Source organism: Nomascus leucogenys, chromosome X, assembly GCF_006542625.1.
Source record: "Nomascus leucogenys isolate Asia chromosome X, Asia_NLE_v1, whole genome shotgun sequence".
Taxonomy (NCBI): domain Eukaryota; kingdom Metazoa; phylum Chordata; class Mammalia; order Primates; family Hylobatidae; genus Nomascus; species Nomascus leucogenys.
In genome coordinates this window covers 49569082-49590230 of record NC_044406.1, presented here as the reverse complement: position 1 = coordinate 49590230, position 21149 = coordinate 49569082, and the positions used below count along the sequence as shown (strand labels likewise).

General features: G+C 35.5%; 1 protein-coding gene across 11 annotated transcripts in view; it reads right to left on the bottom strand.

Annotated features, from left to right (window-relative positions):
* Nucleotides 1–21149, bottom strand: part of CASK (calcium/calmodulin dependent serine protein kinase) — a 429188-nt gene that overhangs the window by 348614 nt on the left and 59425 nt on the right. For all 11 annotated transcript variants that reach the window (XM_030806416.1, XM_030806425.1, XM_030806420.1 and 8 more), the window contains exon 2: nt 1535–1647. In XM_030806416.1, the coding sequence (XP_030662276.1) occupies nt 1535–1647 (113 nt within the window). The remainder of the gene's footprint in view (nt 1–1534; nt 1648–21149) is intronic.

Here is a 21149-nt window from a genome sequence, read left to right as displayed (position 1 = left end):
CTGAAAAAGTGTCTTTAGCCTGGAGAGATTTAGAATTTGGTACGACAATGAGATAAGTCAAAACTCTGGTATTGATAATTTTGGGTTGAAAAAGAAGCTATTAATATTTATTTTAATTATTTATAACAATGCTTAAGAGGCTTATATTATTCCAATTTAATATTGGTAATTGAGTAACTGACTTAGACTTGTGATTTAAAATTGGAATCTTACTAAGTTTATAAACAGGATCAGAACATGTTTAATGAATTAGGTTTATACAAAATTACCTCAGTATTTGCTCAGACAACAGAGGTAGAGAAAAATCAAATACAGAATATTAAGCTTAAAGGCAGTTAAAAGCGTAAGGAAATATAATTTTGTTCTAAACCCTACTTAAAAGTCAATTTTAAATGTTGCTAGATTTATAAAATAATTTATATTCAAAAGCAATAATAGCCAATTCCAGAGTATAAAACCATAAAATATAAAATTTCTAAATCTTACCATAATATTTTAAATATTAAAGCACTAAAAACAAATCAGTTAGTTATTCTTTGTGAGTAGCAACTTCTAAGAATCTTCCATAATCATTATATGAATAATAATAATTCAAAGGGTCACAAAAGTATTTAAAAGAAAAAAAGATCTCCAGGAACAGATAAACTTGAAGCTCACAATATGTGGGCTTCTACTTCCCAAAGTAAAATAACTGGATAAAATATAAATAGGCTACACTGCCCTAGATTTTCCAATCTAAATTATCAACTGTATTGCTCTTGGGATTAAAAAGGGAAGGACTAAAGAAGGATTCATTTTTTACTGAACTGTGGAAAAGCGAAAAATTAGTAATGGGCTAATTAGAAAAGTTAATATCATGATCAATTGTGCCATCTGAAGTATGAGCATGTACGTCATAGTTACATGAAACTATGGCTTAAAAAACAAACAAAAACTTTAAAATGTTTACATACTGTTTATAAATATACATATAAATATGGTTATCCATAATAATGTACTGAAACAAAATTTTAAGTCCTGAAAGTCCCAACAGTACTGACCTTTCAAATTTTTACACATATACCATATGTGACTTAAGCCAAATGTGAGATATGAATCTTTTAATTCCACTAAATCATAATCCTAAAGGTAGTAAGTGATGCATTTTGAAGTAACTAAGTTTCTTCTGAATCTTCAATTATCATCCTTGCCATTATTTCACCTCCCTCCCTTCCCATCCCATGACCCACACCATATAATTCAAAATTAGACCCTAAAAAATATATGTCCAGATTTTTGCTTTCTTCCTAGTCAAAAAACATAGGCCCATAGAAATCTTAGATGATTTTTATAATTCTGTAAATTACCCTGTCTTTCAAATACTATGTCCTAGAATTCTGACAAACTAGAATAGAGTGTAAACTGTCTCCACCCACTTCCCTCTACATCACACCCTCTGCTTCCCCACCCCCAGATGAAGGTTAGGTTGGTAAATGGATTTTGGAGATGGAATAAAGCCAGACATCAAATAACTTACTTGAAATCCATCTCTTACCTTCTGTACTTAACCCTGGACTTGATGTGAACTTGGCTACATCAACAATTTTTACAGCAAATTGTTGCCCAGTTTCTCTGTTGATACATCGTCGTACAACACTGAAGGGACCCCTATAAAACAAAAAGTCAATTTTAATTCGTTGATTTTCTTAAGTTCCTATTTCCCAGTAATGTCTTACTGTTTCATTATCTACTATAGCCATATTATATAACCACAAAGCCATTCTACTTTAGACTCCAAATTGAACACAGTTTTCGAAATAAAATTAAGTAATATAACTTCCAACATACTATAATTCATGAGGTAATAATTTAAAAAGATTACTAAACCATAAAAATGACCAATAAATTTGCAATTTGCAGTAATTTTTTAAAAATTCTAAATAGTAGTCTTATGCTCAAGGCAAATAATGACTGTACAATTCTATATAGATTATCAACATCTTAAACAAAATAAGTGAAGTCCATAGTAATGGTGGTATTCTTATGAACCAGAAACTGAAGCCATTCTTGACACTTCCCTCTCATCTTACCCACCATTTACCTAATCGTCACTAACAAATTCTACTGAGTTTATCTCAAATATCTCTTAAACTTGTCCTCTTCTCTCCATGTCCCACATCCTACCATCTTCTACTAGAACGACTGAAAAACTTGTTTCTCCCATTCATTTTTGTAATGATATTTAAAAAATGAAAATCTGATATGATATCCCTGTTTAAAACACCAGAGAGAGAGAAAGTATTTGCAATACACAGTCCAAGTCAAGAACCAAAATATATAAGTAACTTGTAAATACAATAAGAAAAAAAAACACACTCCAATAAAATCTGGGCGAAAGACTTGAACAAACACTTTACAAAGAGAAAGGCCTGCATGGTTTGGTCTCCAACTACCTCTCCAGTTTCACCTGAAATCACAGAGAAATCCTTAATTTTCCTCAAACTTCAAATTAGAATTGTTTGAAATTACCAGAGGAAAGGAAGTAATTTCTACCAGCACAGCCACTGGTCTAGCTATTTGCTGACCCAGACCTCACAGCTGAATCAGCTGAGATGATTTAAAGATGCCCATACCCTGGTCCAGGGAACACGCACACGCACACACACACACACACACACACACACACACACACACGGTTCCTTGTGGTTAACAGTTATAAAAGAAATATCTGAACTCAATTAAGATAATGCAAATACAGATTTGTGTGTGTTTGAATTGACTATAAAATACAGAATGCAATAGCAATGCGATTGGTTTATTTGAAGGTTAATATGGTAGTCATTAAATACATGTGTACATGTATACATGCGTGTATTTTTCCCCTCCTGGGGAGAAGGCAAACAAACAAAAAACCACCTTCATTCGCTCATTACAGGTACAAACAGTACACCTAGATGCATGTGCTCAATTAGCAGATAGAGAAAAGTTCTTCATTTACAGTACTACACTTGTGATACTGCTGGCCTTAAAGTTTTTCTTCTTTTACCTACAGGACAAACTACTAAATTTAATCCTAGACTTAAACATTTATCCAAGATGACATTAATGCCATTATGAGGACATCAACTATACCACAGCTTCAAATCTCTCTTTTCAAGCAACCTAAAAAAGCTAACCTGGGAGGAAAAGAAATGGTAATAATGTATCTTTCAGAACTCTACAGAAAGAGGATCCTTTTGATAATCCCTCAGAACTGTTCAAAGATTTTCCTCTGTGAGAAGACAATATTACAAAGTGAGGGACAAACGTTTTCATTCTCAACCTGGATGTCTTACTTGTGATTACTTATCCTGACAATAGCAAGCAATTTCAGGAAGTGCTTCATGTAATTGGTTTTTGTCCACACATAAACCCTTGGGACTCTATTTATGAATACATTTGTGTAGTCTGCTTCAATTCACTATATCTTTTTGGAAACTTCCTGAGACCTGTATGTGGGGTTGATTGTTCATGGTCAATCGAGTCAATACTTTTTCCTGCTTGAACAAAGGTGAGGAAGAAAGCATATCTTCTCCCCACTTTTCTTTTAGTAACAATAAAATTAATAGAGCTAGGGAGAAAAGAGAATACTTAGACAACAAAACACAAACTTTTAAAAATCTGTGAATAAAAATCAAATCAAATCCCCAATTCTTTAATTTTATAATATGAGGCAAAGAAAATAATTATATCTATGAACTACTGAAGACCTGAAGACAGGTTACAAGCATTTTAAGGGTCTGTTGGTCAATGACATCCAGGGGGTTAACAATGGTAAACCAAATTTAACACCCTAAAAAGATACCGAAATATATTTTGAGGTTTTTGCGATTTAACCCATTAACTGGAAACTCAGCAGAAACTGATAAAAAATTTAAAATTTGGCTTGGTTTCCCATCTTAAAAAGGGAGGAGTGATAAAGTAGTGTAACACACCTACTATATTACACTTATTACTTATGCTTGGATGACAGTTTAGGGAACAGCAAAAATTCAGGAGGTATAGGTTTCAGTCTGGCCTGTACCTTTTACTGATGTTTGAAATTGCCCCTAAAATTTTAAATCTAAGGTACAGTCAATTCTTGAATATTTATGTGGGGGAAAATACTGGTAGAGATAGTTATAAACCATCATCATAAACAACTATCTTTCTCATATTTCCACTAATTATGACCATATTAAAAATGGAATAAGATAATTGACAGCATTTCAGATTTAATGAAATATATATTCTTTATTCAACTCTTTACAAATTCTGAATATTGACTGGGATGGTAACACAAGGTTCTACTTGAGGCAGATGGCTGCTTACAGCAGTCTATGTTTTTAAGCAAAAAGGTAAATTAAACCAGAATATGTTAGAAGTGAATATCACTATAATAGCCCCTAAGGTTTTGAAAAGAATTCAACTGTGTCCCTATGCAGACACAGAATAATATCCTCTAGTTTTCATTCATGTGAAGAAAACCTAAGTCTAGGAAATAATTCTGATAACAAAGGTAAATATACCAAAATAAGACTAGAATTAAATGAAATTATGCTAGAATATAGTATGTTGGTTTCCAGGATCATGGGATAGATTGAGCACAATGTATCTAATTTATTTCCCTATCCAAACTCCACTACAATGATACCAAAGAAGTTTTTAAAAAGGATTAGGAGAACAATAGAGGAGATAATAGTAATAATTAAATTTGGAATCCAAGAAAGCAGATGGAGAGTGGTAATTGACTTAGCAGACCTGGAAAAGATGAACTGCAAAGAGAAAACAAAGAAAGTTCAGAACCAAACCCACCTATACTGTAGAACCCTCAAGAAACTCATGAATGGGTTCCAGATAACTCTGGAACTGGAAATGAAGAGAGGGTAGAGTTAAAATAACAAGGTTTGAATGAAATGTGTTAGAGAAGCAGTTAGAGCCCTAGGTAGTCTCCTGTACTCCATACCATGGATAACTGCCGCTCCCTCATCCCAACAGGTTAATTCTCTGGAAAGAGGAAAAACATAGGGTCTCAGAAAAAAATTAGCCGGGCGTGGTGGCGGGCGCCTGTAGTCCCAGCTACTCAGGAGGCTGAGGCAGGAGAATGGTGTGAACCTGGTAGGCGGAGCTTGCAGTGAGCCAAGATCGCGCCACTGCACTCCAGCACGGGTGACAGAGCGAGACTCCGTCTCAAAACAAAAACAAAAACAAACAAACAAAAAAACAAACCATAGGGTCTCACAACTGGAAACACAAGGCTGTTGAGGAAGTGGGTATAATATGAAAAGCAAGGGTATTATGTAGTCACATATACACCGAATGCAGACAGCCCAAGTCCCTTTTTGACTAACAGGGGGAATACTGGAAGCCAGATCTTTACCCTTAAGGCAGAAGATGAAAGACTTTTCTATTGAATATCTGACTAGCTCAGAAGAAAAGACCTAAAGTTAATGAAGAGGTTCTCCAAACTACTCAACTAGATCATCCTCCAGCAAAACCCAAAGTCAACACGTTCCACCTGCACCTTCGGAGCTCTCTTAATCAGCTTTGAGGCCCTCTATTATAGGGTTTCCAATATCAGCACTAGTAACATTTAGAGCTAGATAATTTTTTGTTGCGCAGGGATGTCCTAAGCATTGTAGGACGCTCAGCAACATCCCTAGCCTCTACTTACTAGATACTAGTAGCATAGCACCCCCTCCAGCTTTAACCACCAAAAAGGCCTCCAGATATTGCCAAGTATCCTCCCAGGGTGCAGAAGGTTCAAATTGCCCCCAGTTGAGAATCACTGTTCTATTCCTAATCATAAGTATACAGCAACCAAGGCTCCTAAGACATCTGAAGAGTCTCTAATTTGGAAGATAGAACCAAAATCAAACAAAAAGAGCAACTTAGAGGAAACACACTACACAGTAAGACTTCAAATTACCATTAATATCCTCAGAAAGATATCACAATTGTGAAACAAAAACTAGAACTTTCAGAAAACAAAAGAGCCCTTGAAAAACACACACAGAAATTTATCAATAGAAGCGTTGGCTGATAAACTTGGGAAAAGCAAAGCATAAATAACAAAGAAAATGAAGGGGAAGAAATTAAAGGAATAATCCAAAAAAACTTCCCAGAATTTAAATCATAAGGAGCTCAAATTAAAAGGACCCACCAAGTACTCAGCAAAATAAATGACCCATGTCCATACACACACTGCTGTGAAATTTAAAATCACTGCGGACAAGGAGATTGTCAGGTTTCCAGAAGTGGGGATAAAGATGTGCAGCGAGGAAGGATGACACAATTCACCCAGAATAGCTTTGGATCTCTCAATGGCAATGCTAGAAGACATAGAGCAACACCATCGTAATCATGAAGGAAAATGATTTCTAATCTTGAATTCAACATCCAGCCAGACCATCAATAACCATAAGGACATTTTCAGACACAAAAAAGCTCAATAGATTACTTGCCATGCATATTTTCTGAAGAAATTATTGTAGGATGTGTTTGCTAAAACAAGAATAGACCAATAAAAAGCATGCCTGGAGACAGCAAATAGGAGATCCAACACAGAAGAGAGATGAAGGGAATCCCCAGGAATGCAAGGAAGGGAAATCTCCGGCTGACAGCTGTGCCTCAGGCACAGAGGACAACCAGTCCAGACTGAGAGCCATCAGTTTCCCACTGCCACGGGCCACCTTTTTAACCTCAAAACAGAATAGGTAGGTGAGCTGGATCCAGATTCTTCAGTTTTTCTTTTCCTGATAATCGGCTGAGGAGATTTCTGCCCTTCTCTGCTGCCTAGACTAGCAGAGGACTCTAATTTCACCCTACAGCAGTGCCTGCTTTGACCTATTCCTGAGAATGGGAGGCAGGCATCAGGGAGCTGAAGAGCAGGAAATGCAGGGCAGCCAGTGCCCCCCACCACATTCCTGCTGGGTGCTCAGTACCTCCCCCTATCCTGCACTACAGCAGAAATGTCCTGCCTGTGAAGAGCCCCTTGTCTTGGGATTTATATATTTGTGCATGACCTTGCCAACTGACTTCCCAGAATGGGCTCCTAACCACTCTCAGAGCATCTGAAGCCAGACTATGAACAAGAGCTTGTTCAGCTTCTCTTCTCCTAAGTCTTCATACAATAGTAGTAATATTGTCCTTTCTTCACCCAGCTAAGTTTGTGTTTGCTACTCAGTTCTAAAAGATTAAACAATATACTCCTTAGAGATACAAACATAGGGGGTAAAGCTATCAAGAGAATTTAAAAAGATTAATACAAAAGGCAGGATAGTGGTTTGAGGGGGAGGGGGTTGTGATTGGGGAGGAGCACAAAGGGCTTTTGAAGGCACTTCAAAAAAACACTGCATCTCAAACATAATAAAGTCAATATGAATTATCAGTTGTAATTTTATATCTAATTGTAATAAATTTAAAATAATACTTTGAGTTGCTACATGTAAACTTTGGAGTTACATGTTAAATTTTCATCCTATGAGAGGTCTATAAACAAAAACACATCATGTCTCAGGAAACCTTTAATAAACGCAGTGAAATTTCTGTCCGTAACAACAGGCCTAGAAGCCCCATTACATTTATAATGAATTGTGCAATGTACAAGATACGTAGGAAAACCGTGAATGATTTAAAAAAGAAAAGACAAAGACGGGGAAAGTGAAGGCCAAGAACAAATTTTTACACACATATACACACAACACACACAAAGTTGATATACAGCTGATCCTCATTACATTGCAGAGTGCATGTCTGTAAATTCACCTACTTGGTAAAATTCACTTATAACCCCCAAATCAATAGTCATGGCACTTTCAGTCATTTACAGACACGCATGTAATGGTGAAAAATTTGAGTCACCCAATATGCATGATGTCAGCTGAGGGCAAACAAGATGATGCTCTACCTTCTTGTTTCAGCTCTCATGCCATCAACAAGTGATCTTTTCAAAGTCTATTTAGAGCATTTTTTGCATTTTGTGCTTTTTCTTGGTGATTTTGCTGTTTAATATGGTCACCAAGCATAGTGCTGAAGGGACTGTCTAGTGTTCCTAAGCACAAGAAGGCTGTGATGTGCCTTATGGGGAAAATATGTGAGTTAGAGAAGCTTCCTTCAGGCATGAGTTGTAACAATGTTGGCTGTGAGTTCAATGTTAATGAATCAACAGTATATATTACATGCAGTATCTTCAAACAGAAGCACACATAAAACAAGGTTATGTATTGATCGGTTGATGAAAATGTTGTGACCAGAGGTTTGAAGGAACCCAACTCTGTATTTCCCCTAGGAGCAACGGTTCAGTATTGGTTCATTCAGTGTTCATGGTAACTTTACAGAACACAACTACCATGAATAATGAGGATAAACTGTGTGTATTCACATATATACACACACATACATGTATTTATATTATTTCATATATACTTATAATATGTAATGTTATATTTATGTGTGTGTATTCATATTAAAATATAAACTTAATGAGTACCCAGTACATATTAGGCCCTCAAAAAATATTTGGTGAATGATATGAGAAAAATGACAAATAGAAATGAATAAGCCATTGATACATTTATTAAGTAACACAATTTTATGTAAGTACATAAAATTTTGAGAAATCCTGGTGCTGCTAGATATTTATCTACCCATTTTCTAAATCTGTATCTTCCTACTACTTTTTATACAGTTCTGACGTTAAGAATTGAGGGACATAGATGGTGGGTAGGCAAAAAGGAAACAAAGCTAAAATAAAATATAAATGACAACATTAGCAGTAAGAATAAAATCTTGAAAATTATAGACATATATAAATTTATATAAAAACTATACCGATTAAAGATAACGATGGTCTGTTCCCTCTTATTTCAACACTATTTAGTGTAGTCATTGCCACTAAAGAAGAGCTTATGCATATAATTTCATCAATAAATCCTTTCCTTGTCTTCCTGTGCTTTGTGATAGCTTTGTGAAAGCTTTTCAACCTAAAGGTTTACAAAATCAGCTGTGACAATGATTATCGCGGTAATCAATGTGATAGCAGTAAGGCAACAGAGATGCTGTCCTGACACTTTTTAACACTTCTGGTACCCATCCCCAGCTCCAACATATACGCTTACATACATTCACCAAGCTGAGCTGCTTTAGGTACAGTGATTAAACCAAAGAAAAAAAAGTTTTCCTACTCATTGCTACTGCAAAAAACACACACAAAGTGGAAAATTATTAAAATAAAAGTCTCAGGAACTGTTGCCTAAATGTTAACAATTAAAGACCTGACAAAGGAGTATGATTCAGATCATTCCTTGAAAATAGAAGGGGGAGGCTTATTTGAAACAGCTAGCAATGAATCTCCAATAAGCTAATGGAACAAATCTAGCTCACCTGTCAAAGCTGAACAATTCAGAGTTAAGACTAGCATTTACTAACTCAGTACTTATATTGACATAATTAGTACCTCTGTCACACCTTGATACTTCAGTGACGTTTAGTAGACTTCACTTTAGATTTCATGTAGCACACCATCTTCTGGTCTGAGTCTACCTATAATACACTCATCATTTACTACTTTTATGAGAGGACTGCCAGTCACATAAGGCAATTTCTGCTCAAAGCAAAGGTTCTGGAAAATTTGATTGGTGTGTGTGTGTGTGTGTGTGTGTGCATGCGTGTGTGAGAAGGGCTGGGGTTAGAGCCAATGTAGAGGGACATTGATTCTAGGTCTTTGTTAGCTCATACTTGATGGAGGATATATCAAGAACTATTAATAGAGAAGAAAAAATATTTTTATAACATAAGAAATGTGAAGAAGGAGATTAGACATGCATGGAAAGAAACAAGCAAGAAAACATATGAAGATAAACATTACAAAAGTGAGAATTCTGACTTGGTTACACACTTTAGACAATCTTAGCTAAATCAAAAATAAATATTAAAGCACTAAGATTTTAAAAATTCTATTGACATTTGCATATTTTATCTTATTTACCTCATTTCACCAATGAAAATAAGACAAAGAATATAAACAATAAACAAGAAAAAAGATTAATAAAGCAATTCTTGTCCCCAGGGAACTTCCCATCTAGTAGGCTGCTGTTGACATATGTGTGTGCGTGTATATATATACATATATAATGTATATATATTACATGTATATATGTATAATGTATATTATATATAATATACATTATACTAGCCTATGTGTATATTATACTATATATGTATATAATATATAATGTGTATATATAATACATATAATACATAATGTATATATAATACATAATGTGTATATATAATACATAATGTATATATAATACATAATGTATATATATAATACATAATGTATATATAGTACATAATGTATATATATAATACATAATGTAAATATAGTACATAATGTATATATAATACATAATGTATATACAATACATAATGTATATACAATACATAATGTATATACAATACATAATGTATATACAATACATAATGTATATACAATACATAATGTATATACAATACATAATGTATATATATTATAATACATAATGTATATATTATAATACATAATGTATATATATTATATATAATGTATATATAAAATATATAATGTATATATAATATATAATGTATATATAATATATAATATATATAACTTATATATATGTTATATATAATGTATATATAATATATTATATATAATGTATATATATTATATATTATATATAATGTATATATTATATATTAGATATAATACATAATGTGTATATATTATATATAATACATAATGTGTATATATTATATATAATACATAATGTGTATATATTATATATTACATAATGTGTATATATTATATATTATATAATGTGTATATTATATAATATATGTGTATATATTATATATTATATAATGGATATATATGTTATATATTATATAATGTGTATATTATATATAATGTATACACATTATATATACTATATACATTATATTATATATAATGTATATACATTATATATAATGTGTATACATTCTATATACTATATACACATTAATGTATACACATTATATATAATGTACAGTATAATATACGTACAGTACATATAGTATAATATATTATATATACATTATATAATGTATACGTATATACATTATATAATGTATATATGTATATATAATGTATATATACATATGTATATATACATTATACACATATATACATTATATTATGTATACATACATTATATATACATATATAATGTATATATGTATATATAATGTATACAAATACATTATATATGTTAATATAAAGTTATAAAGTATATAGAAACAGTTATAAATATAGAACTATATAAAGTATATAGAAATAGTTATAAATATAGAAATAGTTATAAAATATAGAAATAGTATAACACTACAAGTTTTAAAAATCTGTGGATAGCATGGTACTGAGAGAAGGCCTCTATGACACACGGACATCCTGGAGGGCTTGAAACAATGAATAGGAGTTTTTTGGGCTAAGCAGGGAAAGGAGAGGATTCCAGAGGTAAGTAATAGCCTGTGCAATCGCCTACAGCCAAACCAAAACACAGGGTGCGGTGTTTTGGGCCCTGGCAGGGCGCAGTGGCTCATGCCTGTAACTCCAGCACTTTGGGAGGCTGAGGCGGGCAGATCACTTGAGGTGATCAGGAGTTCGAGACCAGCCTGGCCAACATGGTGAAACCCTGTCTCTACTAAAAATACAAAAATTAGCCAGGCATGGTGGTGCATGCCTGTAATCCCGGCTACTTGGGAGGCTAAGGCAGGAGAATTGCTTGAACCCAGGAGGCAGAGGTTGCAGTGAGCAAAGATCATGCCACTGCACTCCAACCTGGGCAACAGAGCGAGGTTCTGTCCCAGAAAAAAAAAAAAAAAAGTGTCTGCTGGGCACTTCAAGCTATTTGGTACTGCTAACATGAAAAACTGCAGGGTGAGAAGTGGCTGGAAAAGGAAAAGGGGGCCAACGATCACTATGACAGAGAGTGAGAGACGTTGTGGAGTGGGTGGGAGCCAGTCAGGAAGTTACTGCATTAGCCCAAGCAAGAGGTGATAAAGTAAAGGCGACAGAGAGATACTTAAGAAAATAAATTCACAACATAACAGTGAATGATTAGCTAGAGGGTGGTTGGGGTTGAGTTGTAAGAAAACTTACAAATTTCTGGCAAGAGTTACTGGGTGAATGATACCACCAAATGAGAAAGGAATTACAAGAGAAAGAACTGATAGAAGGCTGAGAAAGAAACAAAGCACATGGCTATGTTTGGAAAATATTGGTTTCCATGGAATATCCAGGCAGAGATTTATAGAGGGCATATGGATAGGAGTATAAAGTTCAAGGAAGGGTTCATGATAATGAAGACATCAACAACTGTCATTTATAATATAACATGTCAGCAGCAAGCATGCTGCTAAGAAGTTTACATAGATTCTCATTAATTTATCATAATATCAGCCTCATTTTATAGATTAGGAAACTGAGGCTAAGAGGTTGTCTGTGGTGAAACAGTTAGTGGATGTTAGAACTAGGACTGGAGCCTAAACATACGGAACTTTGAAATCTAAATTCTTAACCTCTATACTCCCTAGGTAGCATGAGTGAATGAGAGGTAATTGAAACCATTGCTGCTAATGACAGCACTTAAGAATACAGAGGACAGAGCCCCAGAAAACATGAATATATCCCCAAACCCCTCCCCAAGGGACTGCTGGAAACATCCCCATAGAAAGACTATAAGAAGCCCAGAAAGGAAAAAGAAAAAGTGCTAAAGGCAAGCTCTTAAGGTACAATATCTTGTGGAAATAACAAACAGGAAGGCCTAGCAGGGTCTGCCCTAAATAGGAACACTCCTCTTAAGGCTGGTGCAAGAAAACCATAACTTTCATTTTTATGTTAAGAGCTATACATTCACATTTTGTTATTTTCTAAATGTGGGCCTATACATCAGAAATTGGCCCAATGAAAATATTTAGTAGAGAAACAACTTTTTGAAACTCACTATTGACCTTTTTCTCCTCCTCTTCACTCCTCCTTCTCTACTAGTGTTCATAAACCTAATTACTTTTAACTAGTACCTAGCATTATCACAACTGTCAAATTCTCTGTGCATAATCCACTCTTTGTAAATGGAAACTAATAATTATGGAAGTCTGGAAGTCTGAAATTACATTGTAAATCATATTTCTAAGGGGTGTGTTCTGTTAATATGCCACTAACATAGGTTGTTTTCCAAATGCTACATTATCCTATAATAGTATTGTTGCAAGCCATTAATCACAACTCTGCAGCTAGGGGGCGGAGGTTAATATCTGCACTCTGAAGTTGTTATCCTCCTTAACAGATTTTTATTTCAGTGATACTTCTGTGGAATACCGTTAATCTCTTCTCATTTAAAACCATGTTTTAAAGATCTCCATAACCAGGTAAACCTACTTCTAAATTAAATAAAATTAAATTATCTAATTTAAATAAGCTAGTGAAAGATATCTCAAAGCCACCAATACATGCCTCTCTCTATTCATTTCAGTTGCATCAGGATTATACAAAATTACACTGTAAAACAGAAACAAAAATGTAATTACCTAACACTCTAAGTCAGGGTTTCCCAAATTGGCATCTTGTGGAGTCCTTAAAGAATGAAAGTTTCTCGTTCAAGTAAGTTTGGGCAACACCATAAAAAATACCTACCTCCTGCCCCCGTACTCACATTACACATTAGCAGTCCAGTCTTGTGGTTAAGAAACCTCTCTCTTCTGTCACACTCCACCCCACTGCCCATGTAGCATTTATTATCAGTGGACTTTGGACATGATAACTAAATTTTAGTATTTATAATAACACAAATACAAATTATGAAATTGAAATGGCTAAGAACCTTCTGATTTCAAACAACTTTTTTCTGTAAGAAATATTCCCTACCCAAATGTGGCATGGAAATTGTCAATTAAATTCTTATGGGGGGTAATCCAATTGTTTGTTTAGTAAAGGATGGAAAAGATTTAACTATGCAATTTAAATGCCTATTCATTAATACTCCCAAAAGTAATTTACTTTTTTACAATTGTTAATATAAGCATATTCAGCAGGCAATAATGCAACCTCTGGTCTTTTAACCAAAAAACACTTAACACAAAGGCAAAGCATGCAAATGAAATAACCATTTACACCCAATTACTCAGCTCAGTGCAGGGCAGCAGAAAGTAGGTTTTGAATCATAATTGTAATAATCAGTTTCTAGGTCTAAAGACATAAAGTAGATGATCTGGAAAATAATTGCTTTAGGGAAAAAAATCTGAAAATAAGAGTATAGTGGATGTAACTGTTTAGGCAACACAGTAAAATCAAATACCTAAACACTTGGGGAATTTTTCAAGTTAGGTAAGAAACCAAAGTCCCTGCATGTGAGTATGCAAGTTAGTAATGCTCACTTTTAACCAGTTTCCCATGGATGGACCAACCTCTCAGTCTCTGTAATGACTCCTGCTAATCAATAAGGCACACAAGAGAGCATGGAAGACAAGAGAAAGGGCAATCATATCCCCCAAAACATCTGAGTGAACTGAGCTTTCTAATCTCTCCTCTCGCTATCTCAGTTGAAGGCAACTCCGTATTTCCTTCTGATAGCTTAGCCAAAAATCGTGGCACCATTCTTGACCCTTTTTTTTTTCTCTGACATTCCAGTTCATTAGGAAATGCTCTTGGCTCTACTTTCCTGAGATCTTCTATCTTTTCATTTGTTTCAAGAAAATTTGCAACTGTTGGATAAATTGTATGACAGCTGAATTAAAAACCTCATCAAATTCCCATATCTGATTCAACTGGGTATTGGCATCAGTTGATGTCTTTTTTCATTCATATTGTATCCTAGATATTTTGTGGTGCTTGCTGTGACAAGTGGTTTTCAATTGTATCCTGGATGTTTTGCTTATTGTTAGGAGACTTGATGACAGGATCTTCTATTTTAGCAGGGTGGTCACCCTGCTTAGGTTTAGTGTGTAGGTTCTAGACTACTTTTGTGGGCTTCAGTTCCAATGACAGTTTAGTTTTCTGAGCCCTCACAATGCTATTTTGGTGTGCTTCATTCTTCTGCTGATGTTGGGACTCCCACTCAATCCCTGCTGATGCCATCTGCAGGGACAAAAGGTACTTCCCAGGGCCACTTGCTATTGCTGGGAAACCTTGAAGGGGAGGGGGGTCACCTACTGGGGCCTATGTCTCCTTAAGCCACGAGGTGGAGGGCAGGAAGACACATGGCTTCGCTGTGGCTGCAGCTGCTTACTGCTCCCTACAGAAGAGACCACCTGCTGGGGACAGTTGGGAGCAGAGGCAGTATAGCCTGGGCTTTGCTGTTGCCGCTGCTGTCTACAGAGCAGACCACAGGGGCTGAAATGGCCTGGTCTTCACCGTAGTTGGCAGAACAAACAACCCGTCATGGCCCCAGTTGTAGAGCAGTGGGTGGGAGGGCCAGGGGCTTTGCTGCTCCTGCAGCAACTGGGGCCATAATGGGGACAGATTAGAGTGCCCACTGGGACCCATTGTGAAACAGTGGGGATGAGCACTCACACTTAGGTCTTTGTTGGGCTTTCCCTTTCCTGGTCTTTTGGCCAGAGAAAGCAGGCTTTTTGTTCTGGTTTTTTTTGCCCACTGGTGATTCTGGGTTGTAGGTCTCTCCAGCAGCCAGTGTAGGAGAAAATGGAAGATTAAAAGAAAACCCAGTGAACTTGCACTCATTGTCCTCAAACTTCTAGTCCTGAGGTTCCTAGCTACTCTGCTTTCTTCCCAACTTTCAGAATCCCTTTATTGCTGTCAGTTGAATAATTTCCAGGACATTTAGTTATATTTATAGAGGAAGGAAGGGGCAGTGAAAAGTAAGTCTACGCCTTTTTGTTCTGGAAACGGAAATCTGTGCATTTTCAACCTATTTTATTCTGGCTAGCATTAGGAGTCCATTCTTTTTGTTGTTGTTGTTGACAATCCCTATTACAGAAGGAGTCCAGTCTATTTAAAATGAGAGTACAAGCTACAGTTCTTTTATGATCAACATACTGAGTTAAAAATGGCAGGCATTAAACTCATCGGGTCTGTAATGTAGTCTTCCATGATTCCTCACTCTACCTTAGAATTTTAGGGTCTCAAACAACTGATGTTTCTCAATCTTTTGGGGTTTGATGAATACCAACTAACCAAAGCATACTAGACTAGGGGTTCTGCTCTGTTGTCTCCTCATGCACACACATATATATCCTCACTCACTCACTCACCCTCACAGTCTTCCTGAGTCAAAAAGGAAATCTAATATTCCCACAGTCTATTTAGCATATTAAAATCATGGCACACTGGGAATTGGTGTTTTTAATAACAATTTCATCACTTGGCCTTCCATATTACACAAATAGGAAAGTTTGGGGTTACAGTATTCTACACAAACACGGTTATGCATAACTGAAGGTCAGCTCTTAATAAAGGACCTACCAGTTGACTAAACTAGTTCTTTGAAGGCAGAAATTTTCTCTTATCCATCCTGAGTCTCTAACATATGGAACTGTGCCTGACACTGTGCTAATGAAGACCCAGTAAATGCTACTGGATGGACAAATAGATAAATCCATTTTAGGATGCACAAACATGGGTGCCATCTTCCAGACACTTACATTAGCATAGTTACATTTAAGTTAATTTGAAGCTATAGCTCTCTGATACCTTGGGGGAGATTTTCACTTATCTAATACAAATAAAAGTGTTAATTTGTCAATGCCAATTACTGAAAGGTAAACAAAAGCTGTAAAATCATATAACATGTTAACTATTTTTTAAACACATCTTCAAAAATAATTTTGTTTTACTACAGATGTTGATTGCCAATTCAAAATCCTTCCAGTGATACCATAACTAAGACTCAAAAAGCAGACTTTTTAACTTTTACCATGTAATAACATCTGTTCTTAAATACTTTAATGATTTAAAATAGGCCTTATAAACTTGAGGCATTTTACAAAATAGTATTTTGTAATAGCAGAGAACTGAACCAAACATAGCTCCTAAAATTCAGAAAGCTTTTCAACCTAAAGGTTTACAAAATCAGCTGTGATAATGATTAGCTCAGAATTAATTCAAGCTTTTTGTTGGTTTGGATGTTTTAATAGTTTGCTTAAAAATTTCAGTTTGTATGATCTGGCAAGATGAAATATGACACTCAATCACTGTAATAGCTTACCACCAGAAAATATCATTAAATGGAAATAAACTACTTATATTATCCACATGATCACTTTTTTGTGAAGTTAGAGGTATATAAACTCAATTAAGACTCAGATGACAAAGAAAACTTCATGGTTCCTAATTAATGCTGGACTGAAGACTGACAATTTTGAGCAGAAATTTAAACCAGTAAATAGACACAGGATGAGATCATAAAATTAGAAACACTTTGGCCAATGACTGTTTATCAATTCATTAAAAATCAAGACATATGTAATTACTATGCCCTGTCCTTTAATGGAATCCTTTATTTTATATCAACCAGTAGGGAAAAAATAAGGAATGAAGCATGAAGAATATCTATCAGATGCAAACAGATGGCTTGAGATCATGTAAAAGAACAAGATGTTTTAACATGAATTTTTTTTAGGCAGTTCCACTGAGAGACCATTGAACTTTTTAAAGAAAAAATAATTTATTCTATTAACCAAGAATTCCTGCACATTAATATTTTACAATGAACTTACAACTTCCTTTTGGCAAGCCCAGGCAACCTGGAAGTACAGACACTCCAGCTGCAAACACCCCATAATTATGGGAAAGTCTCCTCGAGAGAATGCACTTTAGCCCCGATAGACTTTAACTTTTTCCTCTTTGAATCAAAGCCACCACAACATAAACAGAGCAAGGGCTTGATAGCTCAAAAGACCTGGGGCTGCATCCTGGATGTGCCCATTACTCATTACTAACTATAATGAGAGGCCAGTTATTCAGTCTCTCTGAGGCTACTTTATTTACACTGTGAAATGGAGATAATAGCTACTTTAGAGGGTTCTCAGCAGTACAGGAAATAACAAGGCATAAAGGGTTGAGTCTGGTGCATATGAACAACAGGAGACTTCTTCTGGGGCTGATCTGCTATTGTACAAGAACTTCTTCATTACTTCTCCCCTAAAAAGTATCATGTCTCCCATACTAAAAGGGTACCCTTTCACTACCAAAACAAAGAATCAAGGAAGAGCCAGAGAGAGTTCTGCTTCCAATGATCATGAAAAAGATAACCTGGACTAGCCTTCCTACTGAAAAACAAAATAAAACCTTCCCCCCTCCATCATTTTTTGAAAGTATCAAATATCTTATAAGGTACTTAAATTTTGCCAGTTGATGATCTAGGAGAAAAATGGAACTCACAGTAGTGAGTTCAAACACATAAAACTACCTTTGCCTGGAGGGTAATTCTCCACCGCTGGGAAGCAACTGCCCCACAGGGCCTCATAGGAATGAGTGAGTGAAGACCTACAGTCCATTTGATAAACCAACCTCCACCTTATTCTGGTTTCTTCTGAAAGGCTACGCCTAGGGTGGAGGTGAACCCAAAACAAACCTGGCCTCCCATGGACTTGGAGCCTGGCTCTCTTTTATCTGGCGGTCCATGGAATTTTAAATCTTAAAGCTGGATTAAAGCAGTCCTGGCCATGAGCTGCCCAATCCCCTAAACCTGGTAGGCAGATCCTCTCAAGAAAAGATACCATATCTTAGAATGAGCAAAAATAAAAGACAAAAGACATGAGATATTGAAACAAATAAGCAAAAAATGTAGGCTGGGAGCAGTGGCTCATGCCTGCAATCCCAGCGATCTGGGAGGCCAAGGTAGGTTGATCACTTGAAGTCAGGAGTTCGAGACTAGCCTGGCCAACATGGTGAATCCATAACTCTACTGAAAATATAAAAATTAGCTGGGTGCAGTGGCGCGTGCCTGAAATCCCAGTTACTCAGGAGGCTGAGGTACAGGAATCGCTTGAACCCGGGAGACAGAGGTTGCAGTGAGCCGAGATCACGCCACTGCATTCCAGCCTGGGTGATGAAGTAAGACCCTGTCCCAACAAAAATAATAATAATAATAATAAGCCAAAATTTAAAACTCAATGGATGGGTTTCAGAGGAACTGAAAGCTGAATAAAATTAATGAAGAGAAATATAGGTCAAAGTAAATGATCCAGAACACACCATGGAGAAAAACAAAAAGGTGAAAAACACTGAATTAGGGTAAGAAACTTAGATGAAATAATGAGAAGATTTAATGTATGTCAACTGGGGTCCCAGCAGGAGAGGAAAGAGAGAATGAGTTAGAGAAAATCTATAGGAAATGGCTGAGAATTTTTCATAGGATCTTTTTATAGAATTTTCATCAGATGTGTCTATCTACAAATTCAAGATTCCATTGAATCATGGCAAGATAAACAAAAAGAAATCTATACCTAGACACACCATAGAAAAATAAAGACAAAGAAAAAACCTGAAAATAACCAGAGATAAAAGAACAGAGTATCTCCAAAGAAATGACAGTTTGACAGTGGACAATAGAAATCAGAAGACAACAGAATGATGATGTACTTGATGAGCTAAAATAAAGTGCCATCCAAATAATTTTATAACCAGGGAAAATAATCTTCAATGATGAAAGCAAACTTAAGACAACACAAACAAAGAGTTTGTCATAGCAGATCCAGACTACACAAATTTCTAAAGGATACTTCAGGCAGAAGGAAAACTACCCCGGATAGAAAGTCAAAGATACAGCAAAGAATGAAGAGTAAAATAAAACATAAATACGTGAATAAACCTAAGTAAACTGACTATGTAAGTAATGATAACGTCTTGCTGAGTTTTCGAATACAGAAAGAATTAAAATATATGATAGACATTAACACGTAAATCAAGAAGGAATAAAGTTAAAATGTCCTAAGATCCTTGCATTGGCCGAGATAAGGCTAATGAGACTAATATTATACTTGGTAAGTATATAATACATGTTGTTATTTTAAGGGTAACCACTAAAAGAACTGAGACACAGTGTTAGGGGAACTGGTGGTGTTGGTGGAGGAGGGCATGGTCTGTTTGAAGAGCAGTAAGAACAAAGCCTATAGGCTGTATTAGTTTTTGACTGTTGCACAACAAACCACTACAAATTTACCGGCTTAAAACACACATTTATTATCTAACAGTTTCTGTAGGTCAGGAGTCCAGGTGTCTCAGCAAGGTTGTTTGCATAGGTTCTCACAATGCTGAAATCAAGGTGTTACTTGGGCTGGGCTCTTATCTACAGGTTGTAGGGAAGAATCCACTTCCAAGCTCATTCAAGTTGTTGGCAGCTGTAGGACTGAAGGTCCATTTCCTTGTTGGCTATCAGCCAGGGGCCACTCAGTTTGTGCCACAACCCCTTCCATCTTCAAGCCAGCAATGGAGAATCTCTCTCATACCAATTTCTTCTCATAATTTGAATCTCTTTCTTCAGGAAATCTCCTTTAAGTTGACTCTCTTTACTTAGGTAATTTTTTTTTTATTATACCACTTTCATTAACAGGAAACGGTATCACTTGCCATAAACAGAAGGTAACCTTAAAAAGAAATAGAACAAACTAAAACAATAGCACTACAAAAGTCCAGGAAAGTATTGTTCTTTTCCAAATGCTGTGAACTTGAGGGCTATTCTCACTTAAACAAAAACCAAAAACAGAGGCTATGTTGGGTGTTTATGCTATATTAAAACTAAATTTTCTCAAATGTATTAATAAGAAAGACTGAAAGAAGACTATAGATAATTCTGTTTATTACTGTTTATTTAACGACTTATTGGGGTACCACCTAAAAACACAGCCTACCACAATACCTGTCATGCACTTGGGAAAATATTACTTTAAGCCCTGGTTAGAAATTTCATTGGAAAGAGAAGTGGTATAGGGTTTCCCTAAAGGATTTTGAATACCGTGTCATAGTAAAATCAGTTAAGAATAAAGAAATAAACAAAAAGACCATAATCAGACTAAATCTAAAAAGAGTGTGGTTAATAAATTGCTCTGAGTTCAGACACATAGACCTTGGAGTTTCCAGGGGCACAATGACCATATGTACAAGTAAACCATGT